Source organism: Podarcis pityusensis (assembly GCF_964106645.2).
Source record: "Podarcis pityusensis genome assembly, chromosome: 8".
Taxonomy (NCBI): Eukaryota; Metazoa; Chordata; class Lepidosauria; order Squamata; family Lacertidae; genus Podarcis; species Podarcis pityusensis.
In genome coordinates this window covers 22,771,516-22,783,747 of record NC_138033.1, presented here as the reverse complement: position 1 = coordinate 22,783,747, position 12,232 = coordinate 22,771,516, and the positions used below count along the sequence as shown (strand labels likewise).

The following is a 12,232-nucleotide window of genomic DNA, read 5'->3' as shown; positions in this document are numbered from 1 at the left end:
AAGCACAAGAGGGAGCTAGAAGCACAGCATTTTATAACTGAGACACGCATTCATATTTGTAGTTCACTGAAGCTGCATTACTTGATAAACAGGTGCTGGGCAACTGGTACATATTGCCCTACAATCTGCTGGCAATTACCCCATAACTCTTGGGCACACGTACGTGTAATGCGTTCCATATCTGGGTCCCCTGACATGACCCAATCCCTGACAACCAGGAGTAGGGCATCCCTGTCCTACTGCCCCTGATGGGTCCGCAGTCCCTAGAAAAACAAAACTTGTTCAGGAATAGATTTCAAAGTCTTGTTTTAAATAATTTGGTAAGGAGGGGAGAAAGAAACTACAACATTATTCTTTGTCTCACCTGGTGGGAGTTGCAAGGCATGTCCAGTTTTTGCACACCAGCCCATGGGGTGAATGTCTGGACTGTCAGCATCAACCCAGAAATCAAAACTGTGGTCCCAGCCATCAAAGTGTATCTAAAGAGGAGGAAACCCATATTGGAGGAAGAAAGAATGAAAGTCATAAGATAATGTTTCTTTTTCCCCTTTTTAAATTAATTTTAATTGCATTTTAAAATTTACAGATAGACATCATCTTTTCTTCTACATTTACGTACATAGTCTATTTATTCTTCTATGCATGTTCATATCCATACCTCTTAACAGCTTCATCATCTCTCTTTATTTCATTTTCATTATCATAAGATAATGTTTCTTGTAACAACTCTAAGAGCTTCTAACAGGAGCAGAATCTTTTTGGTTGTGGCTCTGGAGCTGTGGAATACATTCCCTGGAGAGTCTTTTGATCTTCCTTAGTTTTGCTTTAGACAAAACTGAAACTCTCCCCCAACCAGGGATTTACCTGGATGTGTGCTTTTTGAACATAAGAGCCCTGCTGAATCATACCTTTGGTACATCTAGTCTACAATTTTGTTTCCTACTGGAGCCTCTGGAAGTCTACAAGCAGAAAATGAAGGCAGAAGCCCTCTTTTGTTTTTGCTCCCCAGCAGCTGGTATTCAGCAGCATACTGCCACTGAACTTGGAGGTTGCTATAACCATCAGGACTAGCCACCACTGTGCTCCGTGGAAATAAGTCTGAATTGCTTTTGAATCATTTGTGAAACTGTTTTATCATTTTATGTACTAATTTAAAACAGTATGTAAACCGCTTTGAGAAGATATGTGTAAAAAGGCAGTATACACCTATAGTTAATAAATACACAAACAAAGCCAGTAAATAAAATGTCACAGGCAGACTCGTTTAAAATGCATTGCAATAGTCCAATCCTGAGGTTACCAGAGCAGATTACTGTGGCCATGTTATCCCTGTCCAGATAGGGTCATAGTTAGGCCACCAGCCTAAGCTGGAGGAAGGAACGCCATGCTGCCACTGAGGCAACCTGTGTCTCAAGTGACAGCAATGCAACCAATACAACTTCCAAACTAGGAACGTGCTCTTTCAGAAGGAGTGTGATCCCATCTAGAGCAGGTTGCACACCACTCAGCCAGACACAGGAAGCACCCACTTAACAGCACCTGTCTTCCCTGGATTAAGTTTCAGTTTATTTGCTCTCATCCAGTCTTAACCAAGCACTGATTCAGCATGTCCACTGCCTCCCTTGCAGAAGATGAAAAGAAGAAATAGAGCTGTGTGTCATCAGCATACTGATTACACGCTCCAAAACTATTTAAGACCCTACTTAGATGTTAAACATGACGGATGGGACTGACCCCTGCAGGACTCCATACTGGAAAACTCATGGAGTCAAAAAATGCACCCCAAGAACTGCCTTCTGGAGCCAGTCAGCCAAGTAGGGGGGGAACCATACAAACTGCCCAGTAAAGCTAAGTTTCCTGGGTTAAAAATAATATTCTGGGTAAAGCTAACTACCCAGTAAATCTAAGTTGTTGGTTCCGATAGTTTATGGCATCACTTTTGACTTCTAATGAATGTTTACCCATAACACAAAATCTACAGCATTAGAACTAGAAGAACCTTATTGACAGATACACAGAATAGAATTACTGTGGATATCCAACAATGGAAAACGACAAATGTATAGTCAACAGGTATATCAACAGTTATTAATGAAACCACAGTAGGTGCTCAACTGGAGACTCTTAGTTTCTTAGTCTCTTATATGCTTCCTCTAGAGCATCTTGAATTAGGCACTTTCAGAGGCAGAATGCTGGTCTATAAGCATCATTGCTTTGACCTTGCAAGAGGGCTCTTATAGCTTAAATCCAATTCTGATAAATAAAAACTGAAGGAGCCCACTAAGGAGCACTTGAGAAAAATCTGCTGCTGCTTCACCTATTCTGTGAACTGAGGGAGATTTTCAATCTTTGTATCTGACAAACCTCCATTTTATACAATGAGTTGAATGCAAAGTTGATGTGTTTATGTACTCATTACAGGATGGTGAGTGGAGGCGTTCAGCATTAAAAAAAAATGAGGTTAACCTGATGTTGAGGTTCGTATTGCAAGTCACCCTCAAGGTATGAGAGCTCTAACATGGCAAATTTATGTTAGATTCATACAGAGAATTGCTCAAGGGGAAGAAAAATCAATTCAGAAATGTCATTCCAGAATAAGTGGCATTACAATAGCATCCAGCAATAGTGAGCAGGAGCATTGCAATTCATGGGGGGACTAAGATCAAGCTGTCATATTACTGCTGAAGATGCTTTCTTTCTTGAAAGCTCAAATGTAATGTTCCTTTCATAATCTTAGAGTAGCACCATGGCTTATTTGAATGCACATACCTTGACCCGATGGTCATCTTTTTCAATTATGGTTGCCACTCTAATTAACATGGGATTTCTCTTGTCTACAGCTTCTAGTTTCATGTTAGGCTGGAATCCATGAGCTGGGCGCTGTAAAGGAATGCATTGCAAATGCAGTCAAGCATTACTGAGAGTAAGGTGAGCCATATATAATTTAAAGGTGCAGTCTGGACGTAATGATAAACCACAGCCTAGCATTAAAAAAGTAAGATTGCTTGGGCAGCACCATCAGCAGCTTCCTCAGTGCATGCCAGAGTGTCTCTGGAAGAAGTTGCTTTCTGGTTTAACTAACCACAATTTCTTACATCTGAACTAACTTGTAGTTACAGTGGTACCTCGGGTTAAGTACTTAGTTCTGGAGGTATGTATGTATGTATGTATCTATCTATCTATCTATCTATCTATCTATCTATCCAACCAACCTGAAACTGTTTTTAACCTGAAGCACCACTTTAGCTAATGGGGCCTCCTGCTGCTGCTGCGCCGCCGGAGCACAATTTCTGTTCTCATCCTGAAGCAAAGTTCTTAACCTGAAGCACTATTTCTGGGTTAGTGGAGTCTGTAACCTGAAGCATCTGTAACCTGAAGCATATGTAACCTGAGGTACCACTGTAGTTCGAACTATGGTTTCTGGCAAATGGCGTTTTTCAATAGACCAAAGTTGAAACGAGGTAGTTTGGCATGGTTCAGATGTAATGACATTAGTTTAAGTTAGAAAGTGAATGTCCTCTGGCACATACTGGGGGAGGACATGAAAGAGAGTGGAGCTCAAGCTGACTTGTTCCCATAATGCTAAACTATGGTTTATTGTTATATGTGAAGGAGGCACAGACATGTTTCCAGGAGCGTTCCTTTTGACTGCAAACCAAGTAATCAACACCTTCAACCTCTGGGTGTGTAACTACAATTAAAATCACAATCCAACACATGATCACTTAGCTTACCAAGTAACTGTATATAGAATTGGAAGTTAACCCAACTCTGAGTAGAAATTCTAGTCTGGAAGGCCTAGATTAGTCTAGGTCTAACTGATCCATGTTAAAATTTTTGCTTAGCTGCTGAGATATGTCTTTGTTAACTTGTTTCTGTACCGATATGACGAAAGGTAAAATACTTCCTTCACACAGCATATACAGTACACTCACAACTTTCGTGCATTTAACTTGTGTGTACTCAGCTGTATGTGCTTGGCAATTAAAAAAATAAATAAAAAGAGGGTGGATGTCTGGGGAAAGAAACTTTAGTAATCCCACCCACCACTGCACCCATTTTTATTTTTATTTTCTATACAGTGGTACCTCGGTTTAATAACAGTCTGGTTTAAGAACGATTTAATTTACAAACTCCACAAAACTGGAAATAGTGTCTTGGTTTCAGAACTTTACCTCGGTCTAAGAACAGAATCCAAACGGTGGACGGGCACCGGCGGCGGGAGGCGTCATTAGGGAAAGCGCACCTTGGTTTAAGAACGGTTTTGGTTTAAGAAAGGACTTCCAGAACGGATTAAGTTCATAAACTGAGGCACCACTGTATGCAGTTTTGGTTTTAGGCTCTATCCCCAGAACCTAACCCCCATTAAGTTGTGGGCTTACTGAAGTTAAAACTATGGAATTTGCTCCCACGGAATGCAGTGATGGCCACCAACTTGGATGACTTCAAATGATGATCAGACAAATTCATGGGGGATTGGGGCTACCAACAGCTACTAACCATGACGGCCCTGTTCTACCTCCACTATAATAAATAAATAATACTGTTTTTATTTGTACCCCACCCTCCCTGGCCATAGCTGGGCTCAGAGTGGCTAACATCATATAAGTAATACAATATCTGAATTCCCTGAATACCAGTTACTGGCAATCACAGTAGGCAGAATGCTCTTGCACACATGCTTCCCACAGGCATCTGATTTGTCACTGTGAAAACAGGATGTTGGACTAGATGGGCTGATCTTCTTAGGTTCTTAAAATTCAAAAAGCCAGTTCCATTTACCAGCTTTTTTTAAAAAATACTGCTACCTTAAAGCATTTCATGTAACCCACTTAGTTTATCTAGATCATGGTTTCTAATTTGCCTTGCACCCAATATTCCATAAATAATTATAATAAAATAAAATAGCAGCAGCAGTAACCATCATCATCCTAATCATCCATCTATAACTAAGAGCTGTACAAAAGTAAAACCATAGCTTTTAATGTTGTGATTCACCAATATAAAACTAGAAAAGATGTTGACCAACCAGTTTAAAAGCTCTTGCTGGGGCTGCCTGTGAACCAGTTTCCTCCAAGTATTTCTCCCATGAGAAGCTTTTGAAATCCTTGTATTCTGCAGAGAGGTTTAGGAATATTATCAGTCTTTAACTACAACTGTAAGTGATAGGAAGTGTACATTAACCAAACAATACATTGTTATGCAAGGGAACTGAAATAAGAAATTAAATCACTTTAAGAAATGTTTATATAGTGTAAGCTTCCACTTCAGGTTATGTGCCTAGGCTTGTTTTACATCTATGCTACTTCATCAATTGGTGTACGAGCTGCTCTCTCCTTCATATGTGCACTGCAATACCATCCCTTTCATGGAAAATCATAGTTTGTCATCATATCTGAAATGAACAAATGATAGCTTGTTCTTGCCCTCCAAACATTGCAAATTTTTATCCTGGCTTTTAATTCTGGTCTGGAGGATAAGCACAAACCAGAGTTTACCAGTGTTTGTGCAAAAGCAAACTATGGTTTGGCACAAAAGTAGTAGTTAGGGAAAGTGTGAGGGAGGGAGTAATTGTGCAAGCCTAAACCAGTTCAAAGTCTTTGGTATGGAGTCTATAATACACAGAAACTAGTATAGCATTCATAACTCTTGCAATCTCAGAAAACTCACTAAATGGGTCCACATCATAACAATAACTACATTAGTTTTCATTTTCATTTTAAAGTTAATTTTACTGCATTTTCTGTATGTAAAGTGGCTTTTAAAGCACCTTTATTACCTCTAAAACTTATAAGTTGAAATTCTACACCCTTAGAGATTGGGCAAAAATAGACTTGGTGATTTAAGTGAATGTTATGAGCTGCCCTCCAGACTTCATAGAATCATAGAACAATAGAGTTGGAAGGGGTCTTGAGGATCATCTAGTCCAACCCCCCGCAATGCAGGAATCTAAACTAAAGCATCCACGACAAATGGCCCGAATCTACAGTTGTTCCTCCCTGAAGCAGTGTGTGACACACTGTTCTCAGTCACCTCAGTCAGGAGTAATAACACCTGTCCTCACCAGCAAGATCCTCCAGCCCACTGTGGAGATCTTTTGAGCTTTTAAGCAAGGCCTTTTTGCTCTCAATTCTCCTTTCCCATCCCAACTCCTGTCTAGGGCTCCATCTGTACTTTTATGTCTAAAGCCGTATCATACGACTTTAAACAGTCATGGCCTCCCACAAAAGACTCCTGGGAACTATAGGCTGCCAAGGGTGCTGAGAGTTGTTAGGTACCCCCCTATTGTTAAGCCAGCATCAATACATCATGTTGTCAACAAAGACCTGATTTTGTGACCCAGCACCAGCATGCAGTTACCCTTATCATAATGGAATTAGGATATGACCATCCTCTTGGGCAGGGCAGGGGGTGTCTCCCATTCTACAAATCTAACAGAATTAGTTGGAGAGGAGAAACCAGAACAGACCACATAGACATCTGAATCACATAGAGCAGATCACATCTTGCAAATGTTTAGAATGCGACAGGGACTTGTGAACTTTCAACATACCAGCTGGTGTTGTAAGGGGAGTTCCAGTTTCTTGACAGTAACCAACAGGTCGAATATAAGGGCTACTAGCATCACACCTGGATCAAACAGAGAGAACTAGTTCCAGTCACAGCCAGTACATGAAAGAATGAATCTGATGTTTCTTTGCTGAACCTGATCACACATGGAAGCCACTTGCTTTAAAAGTCATAAAACTATGTCTTCAAGAAGACCAAAACACTGGAACTTACTTACTGTGAAGGGTTTTTTCTTATTCAACATAAGAAGGTATCAAGTGGGTTATAATCCCTCCTAGTGCTTGGAAGGCAGGAAAAATGTGGATTTCTGTTTGAAGATCCAGGTGAAAGACATTTCTAAAATAAGATGATGCCTCCTACTGGAGGGATCAGTCAGACCCTATGCTTGCTTTCCATTGAGAGGAATCATCCCTCTAACCAGACTGTCTGTGGTCAGTGAAGGCTTGGTTCTCAGACTTGGTTCCGGGCCTTTTTAAATAGCTTTCCCCTGTATTCTTTTTCTTTTCTTTTTGCCTCCTCTCCTCTCTTGGTGTGACTGTCGTGTGAGCAGCCACTGTATATATTTGCATTGATCTACAAAGCATTTACACCTGTGCTAAGAACCTGCCTTGAATTCCACTTGGAAGAAAGTCAGGATGTATTTTTTTTTTTTTAAGGAACCTGGTATGTGCAGCATAATTTGATATGCTGGGATTCTCAGTGCTCTTTCTTTTTCTCCAAGCATGCTTCTAGTAATCAAGGTTGCAAAAGACTTAAAATTTGTATACAATGAGAAAGGTTCAGAAATGAGAATAGATTGGATGTCCTTCAGTGGGTAGCAGTTCACTGCATGGAACAACCGATCTATCCTTTTCACCTGTCAACTATTCACTAATTTCCTAAACCTTGATGTGTAGTTCGACCCTAACTTGGAACATTCCCAACCCACACTTGCTAAAGTAATGTGAATGAAAGGGCATGAGGAACATGTGTAGTTAAGCATTGGTGAATGTGAGAAAAGAGTGCTTAACCTTTCACATACTTATCAATTCTCCCCTCCTAATGTCTCCCGTAACCTTCTTTCCTCCATTTGGGTGTATTTCTGGTGTCAGAAACAAGGCAGGGAGAAACAGATCTAAATACAGCTGTGGCGTGGGATTGGATTTTCATGGAGAAATCAGCAGGCATGGGAAGGGATAAGCCAATGATTCTTATACTGTAGGGCAGCCTGCCCTTTAGAGGGTCTAGAGCACCTTCAGAAGTTCCCAGTATCTTTATTGCTTAATTTTTAATTTTATGTAATTGTTGCATGTCATACACTCTAATGTTAACAAAGATATTTCTCAATGCAACCATGTTAAACAGTTCAAAGATGAAAATGAATAAAAACTGTGTTACAAAACAAAGAAAGTTCCAGATGTATGTAGATCCTAAGGCAAGTTGTATAATCCTTCTCTACTAGCTAAGACCTAGCTAGAAAAACTTAAATGTTGACTACATTTATTTTATTCAGTTACATATATATTCTGGGTTTTGGTCCTTTACAGGACTCCCAGGGTGACTCAAAATTGCAACAATATACCTATCTATAGTTATATATACATACACATACCTCTAAAATAATTAAATCATAATGACAAATGGTAAGCATGCATAAGTTTGCAAGTAAAAGAATATTTTCCCCCTAGATTTTCAAAGAGATGTGAGCTGTACACAGTTCTGCAAGTTTTGACAATGTCACAAGCAAACAACTGGGCCCAAACATATTTACTTGGAGGAAAGGTGCACACATCTAAATGAAATTTAAGCTTCAGAAATTCAGGAAGTGAATAAGACCTGATGACTCTAAATTCAGAACTAGCACCCCCCTCATCCTAACTCAAATTCATTCTCTATCTAGGCAATGCCAAGCAATACCCTAGCTGCGTGAACAGAGGAGATATTTCTTTACTTACCAGTAGTCATAACTTTCATCCCAGTTGTCAAAATGAATTAGCAGCCGATTATCCAACATGTCTGCAATGGTTGCTACACACATTAAAGAAGGATTCTTTTTGTCTACGGCCTCCAACTTCATTCCCACTCGAAAACCAGAAGGTGTGACTGGCTAAGGAACAGGAGAAAATTGAGAAAACATTGCAGTTAGCTAGATTATTGAAATTACAGCTTCATTAGTATAATGAATGCTAATAAAGTATTTTTTTTAAAAAATCACATGTTCCAGTGGACATTAAAGACCAGAATTTGTTAGATATGGGAAAGTCTCATCAAAAAACAAACTATACCAGGTCAAACTAGCAGGTTAATCTAGCAGCTGAATAAATTTATCCATCTAAAGAGGTTTCAGGTAGAAATCCTTCCCAGGAATGGTTCGTGAGTTTGTTGTAACTGGACATATTAAATACCGAACTTGGCAATACATGTGTGGTATTGCATTCTGAATTTTCCCTTTCTCCGATAGAAGGATTTATTCATCCAGAGGAGGAGAACCTTTAGATCCAAACCTCTTCTCCCTCCTCTAAACTATAATCCGCTATGACATCAAGACAGCAGAATGCAAATGCTATTTTCCACTTGGATCAAAATTCAGTGCTAGAGGCTGAATCCTATGACAATTCTACTATGGTAACAGCAAGTTCTGGCACATTACTGGACAAATCCTCTGAAATACAGCAGATGTTCCCCATAAATAGAGGAGGATCACTCAGACTGAAACCTAAAGACCCTGACCTTGTTCAAATATATGAAACGTTTCCATATAGAGTGGCCCTGCAGACACAATCATGTGAAAGAAATAATGTCTGGGCTAGTTTATCCACAAATACAGTTACAGCTTCCTGGCACAATTCTTGGCTGAAAAATGGGTTGCTTGCTCTTTGACAGCGGAACAGACAAATTCGGAAGGTTGTGGACTCTCCACTGGAGGTTTTTAAACAGAGCTTGAATGGCCATCTGTCAGGGATTCTTTGGCTGTGATTCCTGCATTGCAGGGAGTTGGACTAGATGACCCTTTGGATCCCTTCCAACCTTACAATTATATGACTATGTAAAATGCTGCTGGAAAGTGACTCTTGTATTCAAAGAAAAGCTGGAACAGATCTTACTTTCTCCACAAGGCTACTCTGCATGGAAGAGTTACAAAGGCCCTTCTCATTCATTGAAATCAACACAATTTGACAACCATTGCCAGGCTACAGATTGGACAAGGTGCTATGCAAATGTACAAGCAAAGATACTTGACAGAGTGGAACGGGAAGCAAACTAAAGCTATTTAAAAAATGCTGGAGATGGGGAAGATGAATGCATTTATTCAAATGAGCAGAAATGTGTTTGATGTAAGTACACATATAACAAATATTTTCCCTTCAAGGACTGAGCAAGTTCTGGTATTCTGGTAAAATGTAGCCAATGCCAGAGAAATATGACAAAATACAATCTAGTTTGTGCCAAATCACCTAGTAAGTAGTCAGATGATAGAATTCTTTCTTTGCTTGGGTAGGTGTCTGCCATGTGCACATATATAAAAAGCCAGACAATAAACTCTGTTTACTAAATGTAAGTGAGAAATTAAATAGGTTTCTCATTTGACATCTGATATTCCCCTGTTTCTTAGTGATTCAGCCTCTGTTCCAAGCATTTAAAAAAGGCACAATAATATCCTGGCTGAAGCTTTAGAAATGGCTGGAATTTAAAAGACTAAAACATCAGTACTGCCTCTTACCGTGCTCAGGGCTCTGAAAAGAGCTTTGGGGGCAGCTTGAGCTTTGCAGTTCTTCAAATATGATGTCCAATTAAATTCCCCTTCCTTGTAACCTAGAGAGAGAGAGAGGGAGGGAGGGAGGGAGGGAGGGAGATAAAAGTATTGTTTTATACAGTGGCTGCTGCTACATTCAGATTGGTTTTTCAGAAATAGAAATGATGTGGGAAGAATGTGAACTTTGCATAATAGCTGCCCCTGTGAAATAGGCAGGAGTTACAGGCTTCAGTTAACATATCTCTCATTTTCTTCTGTCTTTTAAATACATTATTGCAGTTCTTAATCATTAATCTGAAACTTCAGAAGTCTCTAGGAAACATTAAAAGGGGGAAAAAGTAGTGAATGCATTTGCTATATTGCACATTACTGAAAGAAATTCTCATTATTTTACATTTTCCATTGCTTGGCTCCATCAAAAAAAAGTTTGTCTTTTCTCTTATAAGAAAACTGCTTCATAAACTACAGCAAAAGTGAATGCACTCTCTTCTGTCCTGTAAGATTTCTGTCTTCTAAGGTTTACCATACATGATCCACTGCAAACAATACACTGCTTCAGCAGCTTATTTCCATGCTCTACACAGGGTGGACAAACGGTGTCTCAACATCTCACATATTATTATTTATTCATTTTATTATTTATTGCACTTATGCACTGCCTTCCTGACAAGCTATTTACAAATATTAATATCATTTACACAAACAAGTAAAGGCAAGCAAGCAAAGGTAGGTGCAAATGTTATATTTAATATGTACCCATTTCTATTTTGTGAAGTGGCTACTTATTGGTTTAGATTTCAATTACTTCTTCCCATTTTTAACAATGTTAACTTTAGTGCTATCAGAATGAGCACAGGCGAGCCATGAGTTTGCAAGCTCCCTCCTCACTTCCCCCTCCTCTGGCAAGGAGACTGGAAGCATCCACATCCATGTTTGAACTAACTACAATTTATATGAAATGGCACAATATAGTAAATTAAACATCCTAGCTTTGATTCAGCAAACCTATGTTTAAACTAAGCAGAGTTCCAAGTGTGGATGTTACAACAAACTCAAATCAGGAACTGGATGCCTTTAACTTTCTGTTCAAACACACACACACACACACACACACACACACACCCCATGAGATGGGAGCATAAAAGCTTGAAGCTTATCCATGTGTGTTCCCAAGGTGCTAAAATGTGGCATAGCATTACATCCAAATGCACTTGTTTGAACAAAAAAATAAGTTCATGTACCTTTAGGAGGAAGCAGCTTGTGACCTGTTTTTTCACACCATCCAACAGGGTGGATTTCTGGAGAATCCGCATTAACCCAGATGTCATAACACTCAGAATAACCATCGAAGTGCAATCTCACTCTGTACCCTTGCACCTGTAAGCATGAAGCAATTCAAAGTTATCCCTTTCATGAGTCAAATGAACCTTAGGGTTGTTTTTTGTTTGTTTGGGTTTGTTTTTTAAACTTAACTCTGGATTGATTCCATCTCCTTATAATCTTTGGCAAAAGATAGAAATGCTCTCTTTTAAAATTTACTATCTATAGTTGTAGGGACTCCTCCACAAAGTCTGTTTTATGCTTATTGTCAAAGTGGAACTCAAGTCTCTACGCTGCAGTGTCCAGTCACACTGATGTTGAGTCTCTCTCTCACTCACTCCCACCCACCCACCAGGAGATCCATTTTGCACATTCAGGCCTCAAAATTACCGTATTTCTCTGTGTATAAAACTAGGTTTTTTCCCTTAAAAATAATGTCAAAAATTATGGGGGCGTTTTATACACGGATATTGCCGAGGGTGGACTAGCAATTGGTTGTTGCCACAAAAATAGGGGGTGTCTTATACATGGGGGCATCTTATAGACGGAAAATACAGTAATTCAAGTAAACGCCCAAGAAAACACACACACACTAAAGATTGTCTTGTT

The 12,232-nt window shown here is 39.5% G+C and overlaps 1 protein-coding gene across 3 annotated transcripts in view; it reads right to left on the bottom strand.

Annotated features, from left to right (window-relative positions):
• The window catches only part of LOC308482365 (lethal(3)malignant brain tumor-like protein 4), a 58,022-nt gene that overhangs the window by 17,236 nt on the left and 28,554 nt on the right, over positions 1-12,232 (bottom strand). For all 3 annotated transcript variants that reach the window (XM_081015407.1, XM_081015408.1, XM_081015409.1), the window contains exons 8-15: positions 11,545-11,680; positions 10,271-10,362; positions 8,505-8,656; positions 6,554-6,630; positions 5,030-5,115; positions 2,770-2,880; positions 365-479; positions 164-263 (exon numbers count right to left, since the gene is read on the bottom strand). In XM_081015407.1, coding sequence (XP_080871533.1) covers positions 164-263; positions 365-479; positions 2,770-2,880; positions 5,030-5,115; positions 6,554-6,630; positions 8,505-8,656; positions 10,271-10,362; positions 11,545-11,680 — 869 coding nt within the window. The remainder of the gene's footprint in view (positions 1-163; positions 264-364; positions 480-2,769; positions 2,881-5,029; positions 5,116-6,553; positions 6,631-8,504; positions 8,657-10,270; positions 10,363-11,544; positions 11,681-12,232) is intronic.